Source organism: Lissotriton vulgaris, chromosome 4_1, assembly GCF_964263255.1.
Source record: "Lissotriton vulgaris chromosome 4_1, aLisVul1.2, whole genome shotgun sequence".
NCBI classification, from domain to species: Eukaryota; Metazoa; Chordata; class Amphibia; order Caudata; family Salamandridae; genus Lissotriton; species Lissotriton vulgaris.
In genome coordinates this window covers 1,583,083,390-1,583,098,542 of record NC_141691.1, presented here as the reverse complement: position 1 = coordinate 1,583,098,542, position 15,153 = coordinate 1,583,083,390, and the positions used below count along the sequence as shown (strand labels likewise).

Below are 15,153 nucleotides of genomic sequence, written 5' to 3'. Positions count from 1 at the left end.
AACTGACTCTGACCAAGATTCTTTTTTTATCCTGTACAACATAAATAAATAGTTTAGCCTCAGTGGTCATGAGAGTTCAGACGCTATAAATAGGACTGTCAGCTGTCTTTCATTACCAGGAATGAGGAGCTTTAAAGACAACGCCTTATCTCACTCCTCTGCACTGTAAATAAAAACCGCTGACACATAAAACTGGAGTCCCAGATACATTTAACTTACTCTCAGTGCATCAAACTCTAAGTTTGGCCCCTTATTTGGCTTTATCAAACACTTTAGATTCCGAACATCAACATGTTGTACTTTATAAAATGCAAACAGTTAAATTCACAAAATATCAGAGAAAATTGAGCAACATATTTTATGGAAAAATTGCCGTTACACCAATGTGTAACTGCAGTGACTGACTGTACCCGCATGCAGAGAAATGTCTGGTTGGATCCCTGAGACCCTGCGGTGTCTCCCCATAGGTCCTTTGGTGGTTTCAATAATAATGTACCACTTCCTGTGTGGTGCACAGTTTACATATTTTAAAACAGCCTCTTTGCTCTAGTATCTGCTTCTGGAATGTGGTAAGGACAAACCAAAAGGTGATCTATCATGTGCTGGGGCCACGGTACCCAAGCAAATGAGGGCACATCCTCTTGAGATCACAGACATAGAATACGTGAAAGTGTGGTACTAGTCTGACAATGAATGCTGCTAAAGTTTGGAGTTAATTGAAAACACAGAATGGTGTCACGGGAGGTTTTGGTCAAATATTTTCAAAAACCTGAGACCACTAATTATTTTTTGGCATTTATTCTGATCCTTTTGATAAATCAAAAAGACATTCATAAATCTATTGGATATGTCTTGTAAAAGGAAATACTACATTAGTGAATCAGACAATTTCAACACATTTGTATGTGTGATTTAGAACAGTTTCTTTTGTGAGCCAATATATACAACACATACATAATACCAAACGTTATTTGAGACAAATATATATACAGCAAACCAATGGGTGTTGTCAATATTTGGATGGTCCAGTCTGGGCAGTACAGGACTTAAGACTTTCTTGTTTACACTAAGGTTTGGAGTTAAGGTAGTGGGGATAAATACCCCACCATAACATAATCATATGTTAATTTATCAATGTAATTGTTTATATTATGTTAACCAACAAACAATATAATTATAAATATATACGAGAAAGACAGCACACTAACTAGCACTTTGACATATATAATAAATTTTATCCAGCCCAATTTTAACCTGCTGAAACTATATGTTCAGGAAATAGAACTAATGTATTTCCAATGAGTTGTTTTGCTCATTTTATGTGAATTTAAACAATTACATCCTACACATGATAATCAGCAGCTGGACAAACTGCTGTACTAACTGGAAAAACAAAATAGACTGGATGTGTTACATCTAGTGAGCGATCAATCTACTGTAAAACAGCCATACTATTTAAGTTAATTTTCTCTCTGACAACCATTGAATTTATGAAGGATTCCATGAACGCTTCATGAGAACTTTACACTTGCGTAATTTCCAAGCAGAAGTGCGAATTGATTTTATTTTTTCATTTATGGGGAAACTATTTTTCCTTATGGATAAGCTCCTTCTCCTACAATTCTACAGTGTTCGGAGTGTTCCCTCCCCATTACCATCCTCAATACAATTTTACTCCTACCCTTTACAGATGTAAAGATCTCACCAAAAGACAAGTAGGAATGTGCCTATCAAGCTGTCATGAATACCCACAAACTCACAAGCTTGCAGGTCTTCACTAACATTCCAAGACATCCCCAGTGGTTGAAGGCCAACTCCCTGCCACTGTACATGTTCCTCATACCATACACCATTATGATTAGGGCTCCTGGTGCTATAGTATTTTTATTTTTACATTTCTGTCTGTATTTATCCATATTTATTATTTGCCCATCCTATTGGTATTTATCCATATTCATTTTGTATTTTGAGAAGAAATGAATGTATGAAATGGTATATATCCACATTTACGTAACTAATAAACATGGACTCATATTTTGATGCCTGTCACGTTTTAGCAAATTAAGAAGCCAAATTTACAAAACTCTACCTCAACTGGTAAATATTAGCATTACACTACAAATATATGTTAACATATTCTTGTAATAAAGGAAATCTCATCTAATTTTTAACTTTTCATGCTGACTATCTACCTAGATGTTGACTTTAAATGAATGAAAGACTGCATGTTGAGTTCCTCACAAAATCTAAATTTTCTGTATATTTTTACTTTTAAAAATAAATACAGAGAGGAAAGACGTTGTTTTTTGTCTGTATTTATCTGTAAAAATCAGTAAAAAATGAAATCTGGGAGCCTTAATTATGATGTAGCATGGTGTGCTAATGCAAATGTTAAAAAATATTGCTTTGTAAGCATGAAACGTGAATTTACACTCATAATACTCACCATTTCTGCATCTAAGACCAACTTAAGTGTGTGAAGTTCTTTGTATATCATGCCCCATGTGTGTTTTTGAGGAGATGATTGCCATAGGCATACTAACGCAGGTGTACAAACTGCAGAATCATGTTGCCATGTTGTTGCTGATATCAGATTGTCTTGGTATGTTTTCCCTGCCCACACTTTTTCAAAGAAGACACACTTGAAACACATTGGGCTCGATTCAAAAAGGTAAAGTGAGACGAAAGTCTAACTTTACGACTTTTGGTATTCACAAAGCGCATTTACTACTCATAAATACCCTTTGTGAATACCAAAAGTTTAACTTTACGGGCCCGATTCACAAAGGTAAACTGAGATGAAAGTCTAACTTTACAACTTTTGGTACTCACAAAGGGCATTTACTACTCGTAAATACCCTTTGTGAATATTAAATGTTGAACTTTATTACTTTCATTATTCACAAAGGCATTTACGAGTAGTAAATGCCCTATGTGAATACTGAAAGTCGTAAAGATGGACTTTCATCTCATTTTAACTTTGTGAATCGGGCCCTCTGACTTTCAGTATTCACAAAGGGCACTTATGAGTAGTAAATGCTCTTTGTGAATACCATGTCATAAAGTTAGACCTTACCGGGCCCAGAGCATTTTTCGCCTAGGTGACCTAGCCTCCAATACCAGTAAAGCATATGGAACTTGTTTTGTTCCCTGAAACATTTACTCTTAATTTCCAACAGAAATCTTCCATACAAATGAGATTTATCATAATTTGCATTTCTAAAGACATTTCTTTTGAATCATGCCATTTAATATTTTTAATTGCGAGTTATAGTCTTTGGTAATTTCTTTTACTGTAATGTTTTTGATTATATTTAACATTACTGAAGTGAAACTCGCAATACTTGTTGGGAAACGAATGCGCTAAATATATATAACACACTTTGAAATTTAGAACAAATTCACGCACTAGCAGGCTACTGGCTAGACAAACAAACAGGGGACAGATATGTTTTTGCACAGCTCCATGCCATAACCAACATCATAGGGTGAATAATTGTGGAGAAACCGAGCATTCAAAAATAATAGCATAATATGTCCATATGACCTTGGAGGGTTATTTCCCCTCCTATACTCGAGTCGCACCTTTCCCTGCTGTTGGTTTTGTCACATTGTAGAGCACAGTTTACAGGGCTCATCTTGGACCCGCCAGGGGGGGAGTCAGCGGGTGTGAGGGGAAGAGAGTGACTGCGTGTGGGTCTGTTGGGATGGAAATCATTAGCCCCCAGGTGCATCAAGAACCCATTTTGCTGTTCCATAATAGCGAAAAATAACGATTCGCTATTAAGGAATAGCAAAAGACAATGCATGAAGAAATCACTAAAAAAATAGCGATTTCTTAAAATTCCTTAATTGCGACTCACAAATTGCGAGCCACAATTAAGAAATACCTCCCCATTCATTCCTATGGGCCTAAAGGCCCATAGGAATGAATGGGAAATGAATGGGAAAATTGAAATTGAAATTGAAAATACTTGATAAAGCGCACTGTGACCTGGCGGCTTCCTGGCGCTGATGTAGGCAGTTGATGAGGATGGAATTCTACTGAGGAAGTTTAGCAGGAGTACGCTTGAGAAAATAAGAGGGTCTTAAGGGCCTTACGGAACTAGATGTAGACTGGGGTTGATCTGATGGACAGTGGAAGGCTGTTCCAAAAACAAGGGGCTAGTACGGAGAAGCGGGTGCCTCCGGTCTTGGATCTGTGGAAACGCGGAACATTTAGGAGGGCTTGGTTGGAAGAGCGGAGAGTACGGTTGGGAATGTGGGGGCTGATAAGAGAATTGATAAAGACCGGGGCAGTACGAGCACGGGCCATGAAGGCCAGACAACCGATTTTAAAAAGTGCTCTCTGGCGGATGGGAAGCCAGTGGAGAGATTTCAGCACGGGGGTGATGTGAAGGGATTTGGGGAGGTGAAAAATGAGATGGGCAGCTTGGTTCTGAATAGCCTGAAGACGGCGAAGTTCGTAGGCTGGAATGCCTACGAAGAGGCTATTTCCGTAGTCAAGACGGGACAGAATCAGAGCTGAAATGATAAGTTTGAGGGCGTCAGAAGAAAAAAAACGGGACACTTTCCGGATGATCCGGAGGGTGAGGAAACAGGAAGATACCACTGTACTAATCTGGGCGTGCATGGAGAGGTCCCGACTGACTTTAATGCCTAAGGTTTTAGCAGAGGCCACTGGCGTGGGCGGGGGGCCGAAGGTAGAAGGCCAAAAGGCAGCCGACCAGGGAGAAATGATGCAGCCAGTCAGGACCAACTCTGTCTTGTCCAGATTTAGTTTGAGTTGGTTGGAGTTCATCCACTCGGAGAAAAAGGTTAGGGTGGAATGAAATTTAGGTAAGGAATCAGAGGGGGAGGAAAGATCGAATACCAGCTGGAGGTCGTCCGCATAGTTATATACGGAGAACCCCATTTCCAGAAGAGAAAGAACGAGAGGGTGAATGTAAAGATTGAAAAGAAGGGGGGGACAAGGAAGAACCCTGGGCGAACGCAGCGGACAAATCGAGGAGTACCAAGGCTTGGGGCAGATTAAGGTCAGCCGTGCTCTTGAGCTCATCTAGAACGGACAAGACCACTGATTCAGTGGAGTGGACAGGGCGGAATCCCGCTTGGTGTGAGGCCAGAAGATGGTTTCCCTCGATGAAGGTAGAGAGACACATCGTGATATGGCTCTCTAGGATCTTCCCGAGGTATGGGGGGAGGGAGATGGGTCTGAAGTTGGATGGGAGAGATGGGTCCAGACCAGGTTTTTTCAAAATAGGAAAAACTATAGCTGACTTGAAGAATGTTGGTACTAGACCAGATGAAATGGAGGCATTAAGGAGAGAAAGGAGGGGAGCAGGACAGTGGGTAAGAAGCTCTCTCAGGATACGAGCTGGAACACAGTCAGTCGGAGAGCCCGACTTGACTTTCTGAAGGAGTTCAAAAAAGGCGTGCTGAGAAATGTGGGGAAATTGATAAAGAAAAGCGGAGGGTGAGGGAAGAGCAATGGAAAAGAGCGGCGTTGTGACTGGGGGAATATTAGATTTGATTTTTTTTATTTTCTCTAGAAAAAAATTGTTAAGGGAAATCCAAAGATCTTGAGAAGGAATAAGATTAGGGTTGGCCCTATCCGAGGAAACTAGATTATGAATAGTGGAAAATATCTCCTTAGGCTTGTTGGCTGCGGAGGTGATTATTTCCGAAAAATAGGTCGTTTTGGCAGAGAGAATGGCCTTTTTGTAGTTGATTAATAGAGTTTTATATTTAGCACGCAGCAGAGGGCAATAATTGCGCCTCCAATGGCGTTCAGAGCGCCGAAGGTCTAATTTGAGGTTTTTGAGTTTATCCGTGAACCATTTTTGGGCGTCATGGGGGCTGCAGGCCTTAACTTTCTTTAGGGGAGCGACCAAATCACAAGAGGAGGATAACCAATGGTTCAGAGCACCTACTTGAGAATCAAGACAGAGATTCGCAAAATCAGGAGGGGAAAGAGCGAGGGAGGCCCCAAGGGAAATAAGATCAACTCGATTCCAGTTGCGGGCCGAGATGTTCCTGGGTATGAAGGGTCTCTCTGGAGGTTCAAGCTGGATGGAGAAGGAGATCAGAGAGTGGTCGGACCATATGCAGGGGAGAACAGTAGGGCAAGATATGGGGCATCTGGCCGACCAGATCTGGTCCAGTATGTGGCCCTGGGCATGAGTGGGAGAGTGAACGTGGGAGAGGAAATTGAGACACTGAAGAGTGGCTGAGAAGTCTTTGGAGAACTGGTCTTCCTTTGGATCACCTGGCCAGTAATTAAAATCACCCAGGAGGATTACGGATGAGTTGTTAACCACGAGCGTAGCCGGGATTTCCTGAAGAGTAGATAGGAAGGAAGGCATGTTCTGTGGGCGCCGATAGATAAGGATTATTGTGAGGGGAGCCGGAAGGTTAGTAGAACGAGCGACTAAGAAATCAACACCGGGAATGGGAGGGTAGGGGAGAAGCGAGAATTGAAGGGTGGAACGAATTATCATTGCCACCCCCCCTCCTGATTTACCTGCTGGGCGATCCGCCCGAAGAGCGTAGTAGGAATCAGGTAGGGTGGATAGTAGGTCAGGCAGAGAGTCAGCAGAGAACCAAGTTTCTGTTAAAAACAGAAAGTCGGGAGACTCGGTGTCCAGTAAATTAAAAAGTTCGAGCTGATGCTTACCGGCCGATCTGGTGTTTAGCAAGTACGCGGAGGCCATAAAAGGTGGCAGGGCAGGGGAGAGGGCAGGAGAGGAGAAGGTAGTAGGCCGGGAGATAAGCGGCATAGGACTGGGTAAAGTAGGTGAAAGGACAGAAATACCCAGGGAAATGATTCGCTGAAGGGGGGGGGGGGGCAATGGGCTGCAAATTGTTATATGACAGTAACTGGGCTGAGGTATAGATTAGAGCAGGGGCAGGGTGCATGGCCCCTGGTCCCGGGCGGTCACAGACGGGCGCAGACGGGCTTGCCTTTGGCGCGCCCGCTGCACCCGTCCGCTGCGCTTCCGTGGAAAGCACATCGTAATATGGGAGGGGAATGGGGGCGTGGCCTACGCTCCGGTGATGACGGGGATCCTCCTGCGACCCGCTGCAGCGCCTTTACCCGGCTGCGCGGGGAGAAGAGTCAGGGGATGTCGGTGCCTCAAGAGGAGGTGAGAGAAAGTGCCACAGAATGTATTTAAAAATCACACAATAACACAATATACAGTTTTAAAAAGTAAGCATTCGTAGCTCCCGGCTTCCGCCTCAGGAGTTTGTTGCATCAGCCTACAGCGCGAGTCAGCGAGCGCGCGGCTTATGTAGGGGATGGGGGCGTGGCCTAAGAGAAGGGGGCGTGGCCTACGCTCCGGTGATGACGGGGATCATCCTGCGACCCGCTGCAGCGCCTTTACTCGGCTACGCGGGGAGAAGGGTCAGGGGATGTCGGTGCCTCAAGAGGAGGTGAGAGAAAATGCCACAGAATGTATTTAAAAATCACACAATAACACAATATACAGTTTTAAAAAGTAAGCATTCGTAGCTCCCGGCTTCCGCCTCAGGAGTTTGTTGCATCAGCCTACAGCGCGAGTCAGCGAGCGTGCGGCTTATGTAGGGGATGGGGGCGTGGCCTAAGAGAAGTGGGCGTGGCCTACGCTCCGGTGATGACGGGGATCCTCCTGCGACCCGCTGCAGCGCCTTTACTCGGCTGCGCGGGGAGAAGGGTCAGGGGATGTCGGTGCCTCAAGAGGAGGTGAGAGAAAGTGCCACAGAATGTATTTAAAAATCACACAATAACACAATATACAGTTTTAAAAAGTAAGCATTCGTAGCTCCCGGCTTCCACCTCAGGAGTTTGTTGCATCAGCCTAGGAAAGGCAAGACAGGGAAGACATTCTCAATTTGCGAATCGCAATTAGCGAATCGCAAATTGAGAATGCGATTTCAAGGGTGCAGGGGTGTCCAAAGGACACCCTGTTGCACCCCTGAAATTGATCTGTGCACATATGTTGCGCACACACATGCCCTTAGGGCATGTGTATGCGCAACATGAAACTTTGTAAACGTTTTTGCAAATTACCATGAAGTTCAACTTCATGGTAATTTGCGAGTCCTATTAGCGAAATTGCTATTTTTTTAACTTTAATGCATTGTATTTAAGGAATCTCAATTTGAGATTCCTTAAATGCAAGTAATCACAATTTTGCGATTTCTTAATTCGCGATTTTTGCATTTGGGATGATGCATCCAAAATGCAAAAATACCGGTCGCAAAGGGGCATATTCTGAGAATCTGCCCCTTTGCGAACGCATTTTATCTTGAGGCATCTACGCCTATATTTGGGAGCAAGTTGGGCAACAATTGCCTCCTTCGGCTGAGCCACACAAGCTAATAAACCCTATGCATTAATTAACATTTAATTCCAAAACCCTTCCCGCCATCCCTAAACACATCCCACTGCAACATTCCCCACCGCCTTTCCTTTTGAACATCAACATAACCCCGGCCTTACAACTTTATTATCATACCATTCCCATTACTGTTTCTTAATTTACTGACCTTCCTGGCCCTGGACTACGCCAACTTCATTGATTCCTTGCTCCCTCTTTCTTTCCCTACTTCCTCAGACCCTTTGTTTCACCTCTGCTCGGGAAACTGCAACAACCACCTTTACGCAAGCAGCGTCTAGCCGATTCCCTATTGCTTTGCACCAGTGAGAGTGGCGGGCTTTATCCCTAAGGTGAGCAGGGAAAGTGAAACCCAGCGCGCCACCCGCATCACTACACCCTCCATTTTCCCTCCCACAAACTCAGGCTCTGACTGCGTTTCACACCTTGTCACCCAGGGGCTGCCTTCTGCAGTTCACTTTGGAGTAAACTGCCCCTGTAAAATACCGATATGAAGAGAGTGACAATTTTAGGCATCTGACATGGCCCACAACCAAAACGTTGCATGTGTACCATAGGTACGCCATGGCCAACAGCTGCTGCATTTTATTGGAAAGAAATAGTTATAAGATTTATGTTTATTTTTTTGTACTTTGCATTTTTCCGTTTTGCTCTTTTATTATTTTGAGATATGTTGATTATAAACTTGGTAAAAGAAAGAAGTAACACAATACAATAACGAAGTAGGAAATCACACTGATGTACTTAAGGTTGTGCTGTTTTACAAAATGCCATGTAATCTACTTCATCAAATTATGAATTTTGTTAAAAGCCATTATAAACGTGGCCTCTGATTTCATACAATAGTACCTAATCATTTGCTGACACTTTGTAAACAATTAATGAAGATAGATTGTAGGGGGTATTACCTTGAATTAAGGTACACGTAGTATGTGTGAAAGCCAGGAGAGAGGCAATGGGGGTAGCTTTAGGGGGCTGTTGTTACTAGACACACATGCATTGGATCTAGTACATTAGCTCAACCTCCAGTAAAGGAGTGTGGACGCTTTCCAGAGACCCAGAAAGACGAGGAGAAACTACAAACTCGGTTAGTGGACGGGTAAAAAGTAAATAGTGCCTACCCAGTAAAGTAAAAATCATGTATTGAATCTGGCGCCACAGGTGGTGAAGTATGATAAGAAAAGCCAAAAGTGATAAGCAGAAGGCTAACTCCTGTGAGGGAAGAAGAAAAGGCTTCACTGACCATATACATGCTCGAGACAGTACATTGATTCAGGTTCATGAAGCAAGAACTCACACTGTAGATTAGACACAAAAACACATTTTATTAACGGGTTTCAAGTTTATTTATTTCCTGTTATATTACTAAAAACATGGTCCTTCACTCTTGATTTTGCTTGGTCACTTTGGTGTAGCAGTGTATATGTGAATAAATTTACACAGTGTGGTAAACTATATTGCTCCAATTCCTACACGTTTTTACTCAATGAGTTGTAACTGCTTTGAGGATACAGAAACACTGATTCCCTGTCCAACCTCACTCACATATGTTAACATAGATGAACTCTCATTAAAAGAAGGCATCCTGGGATCTCTACCAAAGCAGACTTAGTACCAGTGGTTGAGGTCAGACTCAGAAGACTGGTAAAAAGGAAGGATCTCAAGGACTATGTCAGGAAATAAATGAACATGCAGAAGAGCTAAAAGGGATATATTTAGACGATAATCAACTATGACAGACACATATACATCACCATATTCTGACCTCACTGCACACCTGAAATGGGCATCCTCACGGCCATCTTCTCTGATGGCCTAGCCACTCTCCTCTGTTCCCTGAAAGCTATTTCCTATAGAGACAACATTACCCTAGGTTCCATAATAAAGAGATCAGTGGAAATGCTCAGACCTTTCTTTTCCAAATTATCATATTCTCTCTCACCTAAGGAGTCTTTTCTGACTGCCAGAAGACTGGAAAAACTATGCCCCAATGAAGAAACTCACTGGAACCAGATGATTTAGCTACGGGCTGTCTAATCTGTCACCTTCCCTTTTTGGGGAAAACCATTTCAATAACAGTCACCAGCTGCATAGGAAAATTTCCAAGACTACCAATTTGAATGGAGTCCACAATGCACCATAGAGAGAGCCATGCAGAGCTCTCCTGTACAGCAAGGATACCAACATAGATTAATATTAGGATTAGGCAAAGAAAAAGCCTTCAGCCACAAAGTCAGGGGAATTTGAACACCAAACCTAGTAAAGTTTTATGGCTTCACCAGTGTAGAGATCCTAGACAAATAGCCTGCACCATTAAGTTGTTCTCCAGATGAATTATGTTCTGTCTGTGATGGGCTTGATATGCTATGATTTGAAAGCAGAATAGAGACTTGGCGGAGGATGGGATAACATATCGGGCAACAGATTTGGCCGGGGCTAAAGCTTTGGGGACAGTGCAAAAAGGATGGCTCTTTCACAAGGACTTTGCTGGAGTAATGTGAAGAGATAATACATTTGAAGGAAAGATGTGAAGGGGGTTCTTATGATGCTCATCTGTCCTGTGGTGCCTGTTCACCCAATGCCCTTCGCAGCATGAAAAGTATGCACCCTTAGTTTTAATTTTCTGAGCTTTGCATTTTCTAAAACTTGTTGAAGTTGTAAAAAATTTGAAAAGTCAAAACTACACAACCCTCTCAAAAAGTCATGACACACTCTACCTTAAATTGCAATTCTTTTTTATGGTGGCTATCCTGTCTAAATAACTGCCTTGTCTTAATCTAAGCTCGGACATCCAATGTGTACCTCACTTACCTCACACTGAACCCAGTGGAAACAAAGGGGCTTATTTATGAGCCCATGCGTCACTTTTGCGCCACCGGTGCATCACTTTTTGTGAAGCACCAGCAGTGTGAAAAATGAGCCTTGTTGCACCATACTTACAAAGTGACACATCTAGGTAGATGTGTCACTGTGTAAACCCCCCCGCCACATTATACCTGCGCCAGGTATAATGTATGCAGGTGGGGCATTCCGATGCAAGAAAGGGTCGTAGAAGTGACGCAGCGAAATCTGTAAGATTTCACTGCACCACTGCCAGGACACAAATGCATCAATATCTTCATGCCTCATGGCAGGTGTAAGATTGACCTAGGCACATTTCACATTGGCCTTGCCCATGTGTAATGACCCATTGCTGGAGTATGTGACACATTCGAGCAATGCGTCATTTTTGCGCCTACAGATACGTCATAAATACTGACTTATCTGGAACTCCTTGCGACATAATGCGTCATACTGTAAATATGATGCATCATTGGTGCCGGAAGGGCCAAATGAAATGTGATGCATCGGTGTTTTCTTGCAGCGATGCGTCACTTTTCATAAATGAGGTCCACAATGTTTCCTCATCCCACCTAGGACTAATCAACAGCAAACTTAAAATTGGGTCCTGTCACTAAATAAACAGGTCTTCATAATACTACTGCTCATCATTTCCAAGCAACCTGGTTTCCCCATTGACTCATCCCTCAGCTTCAAGAAACAGACTGCTCACAAAATAAACACAGTATTGCACCTTGTACCACTGGAAAAGATTGCACGTTCACACCCACTCAGAGAGAACTTCATTGGCTCCATCTGTCAGCCTGCCTTACCTTCAAGACATATGCCCCTAGTCACAAAGTTAACATACACTTGTGAGTAATTTTCATGTGTAAGTTTACTCCTATACTTTTGAGTAACTTCATTACTTTTAACTAATCACCATTTAAGAGTGTAAAGTTACTCAAAAGTGTAGACTTACACATTTCCACCTCCTGCAACGAGGGTAAAAACCAAAGTTAGTACAGCCAAAAACGGGCCATAGTAAGTCCAGCTCCACAAATGATCAACCACTAATGTTTCAATACCCTCACACAAGATAAAATGGAGACAGAGGCTTAAACTAGAACCCCATAGGATATTATATTAAAATAAATTTGTTTATTTTGACTTTAAAAATATATATTTTAACTTAATTGAATGTTAACAGAATCTGGAAATATTTTAAATTTGGTACCAAACTGGAAAACATTTACTGATGTTTTGGGTCCTTTTTGGCTATGTTAACTTTAGGATTGCAGTTAGTGAATAGCAATGCGCTGACTCATTTGAGGGTGGGTACGTGGCCTACTGAATTCTCCCTAAACTGTAAGCTACTACTTTGTTCCTCCCTTACCACTCCCCTTTATTAATAAGTATTCCCATTTATTACAAAAAATACTTACATGTGTGGAGCTCTCTGCACAGAAAAAGATAGACGATGTGAAGGTGGAGCCTCTCCATGTGGATTTGTGACTATCATTGTATAGTGTGTTGGTAGTTCTATTGTATTGTAAATTATGTAATACAAAATGCAGTTTGTGAATATGCCATAATCAGTATACCCATTTACAAATACATACAAAGTTCTATCTTTATCAGGCCTCCAAGATCAGGATCTCCAAGAGATACCCACAGGTCCTGGAGTGCCAACGCTGTAAGACTGATAACCAAGAGATGGGAGGTTTCTTTTGCTCTGTCCAAAAATCTGAAGCAAGATCACAGACAAGCAGGTTTCCTCCTCTTCTTCTGGCAGCAGATGAAGACACTTCCCTTCACAGAGCATCTTTGTGCCCCATACCATCTCCCCCGACCACTACTTTCAATCACAGAATGCTCTTACCTCTCACATGTTATGGCCACTCATTTTGCAATACCTCCTATTTTCAACAGCACTGTGTTACTTTGTAGCTAGATTCAGTCTCTATAAATCCTATACTTTCTCAGCTGACTATGACATTTGCAAAATAAAATGTAATTAAAAAAAAAAAAATGAAGCCCCAAACAAGACGATCCTACTGATACAGAAGTACTCCATGAATAATCCAACAGATTCACTTAGGAAGAGATCATACCCTTACCTGAAAAGTTACCGTATCCAACATCCTAAGACCTGGGCAGGGCTGCTTGGAAAGAAATCAGGCCATGAATGACAGTTATAAAACCTCCTCTCCCAAGAAGGGGTAATATCTCAGTTGGAAGAGAGAGAATACATAGGTGAAGGGTAAATGGAATAAACTCTTCCAGACTGAAGATGAATTTAAAAAATGGTTCCTGTGACTTGGAGGATGGAAAACCAAACTGTTGCATCCTGGACCTGAAAAGACAATGCGTGCCGATAAACACCTTCCATTTCCAAAAGAGAAATACCGCTGGCCATAGAAAACAGAGGCTCTTTAATCTGCTACTGCTTGTGGAGAAATCCACATCCCCATTTCTTATACCATAAAAGCCAGGCTCCGTGAATAGAGAAGGAGAAAAAATAAAACAGTTTTTTCGAAAGCATGAAACATGTGTAGTACTCAGAATTAGAAAGATGTCCACCAAGGGCCACGAATCATAAACTCCACCAACAATAATGACATAAAACTAAATATATGTCAATTTAAATGTAATCTTGACCTGCCAGACCTAGCAAATATATTGTGTACAAAGAAATGTAATCTGAAAATACATGGAATGAAGAAATGACCAGGCCCTCATCGCATTGCCTCTTGGGAAAATAGAGGGAATTCATGAGAATAATCAAATGAAAAGATTTCCAATAACAATGAAATTGGGATGGAACCTGAGAAGAGAGTGTTAAGACCAAGTTACCACACAGGTCCATATGTAGACCAACTGTTAGGCTGAGGAGATGCAGCCATCATGTGCTGATCAGTGCACTAACTAAATGACCCATACCAGCCACAGAAACTTGGTTGAAGGGCATAGAAATCACTAACAGAACAAGTACCAGTTAAAGTGTTCTAAACTAGTCAAAGAAAACCTGTGACATCATACCAATATCTTTTTTAAATCAATGTTATAGAGTTGCTGAGAATGAGCAAAACAAAGAGAAGAAGAGATTCTGGTAGCTTTCTTTGGAGACTTCCAACAGGGCAAAATAACTGTGTAGCATTTCAAATATCTGCAGCTACTTGTCCATTTTCTGGAACCTGCTAGATAAAAGGGCCCTGCAAAACAACTCGCGGATGCAGATCTCCATCAACTCTATAACACCACTAAAACGCAGAGAGAGGAATAAAAACAAAAAGACAACACTTTTAGTCTGAACTGCAAGATCACTCTACTACAAAGAAAAGGCAATTTGCCACTGTAATGGCAGACCAGACAGTGGCTGTACTTATTACAGCAGAACATATGCAGTTCTCATACTATAACATTGTAGATCTGCAAACAGATGTGCCACTATTGAGCTTAAGTAGAACAACATTAAAGAGTGCCCCAAAAGTTGTTGACGGGTCTACTAAGATATCAGCCTCCAGCAAGTGCGCAGCAGATCTTGATGTGCAACCGGCAAGCCCAGTTGTTTTGATTCCACAGAGGCAGAGGCCAAGTAACTTGTGTGCTGTAGGGTTCTGGGCAAACTACATGACATTCTGTGAAATATGCAGGTGGCAGTCATTGTACAAGCTCACAAGGACCCCTCCAAAGTGATGGTGCAACTAAATTACATCTGATCACAAGTGTCCAGCAACCAGATATGATGTATCTATTAGTGAGAAAACTTCACATTGCATCTTACGCTAGACCCGGAGAAAGCTACAAGTTCAAGTCGACTGTGATGGAGCATGGGTATGATACAAGAACCAGGTTAGTCCCACTGTAGAGTTACCTTTAATGTCCTGGGCAAAGAGTTCCATTTACATTGGAGGAGGCCTCAAGGAAGGAGGTTCAGCATGGTTGATGATCA

At 42.2% G+C, this 15,153-nt stretch overlaps 1 protein-coding gene across 4 annotated transcripts in view; it reads right to left on the bottom strand.

The window, feature by feature from the left end:
• TRIM55 (tripartite motif containing 55) overlaps positions 1-15,153 on the bottom strand; it is a 490,854-nt gene that overhangs the window by 104,861 nt on the left and 370,840 nt on the right. Inside the window, exon 10 of one of the 4 annotated variants that reach the window (XM_086965811.1) lies at positions 9,500-9,590. The exons of the other annotated variants lie outside the window; for them this stretch is intronic. Coding sequence (XP_086821937.1) covers positions 9,500-9,590 — 91 coding nt within the window. The remainder of the gene's footprint in view (positions 1-9,499; positions 9,591-15,153) is intronic. 4 annotated transcript variants of the gene reach the window in all.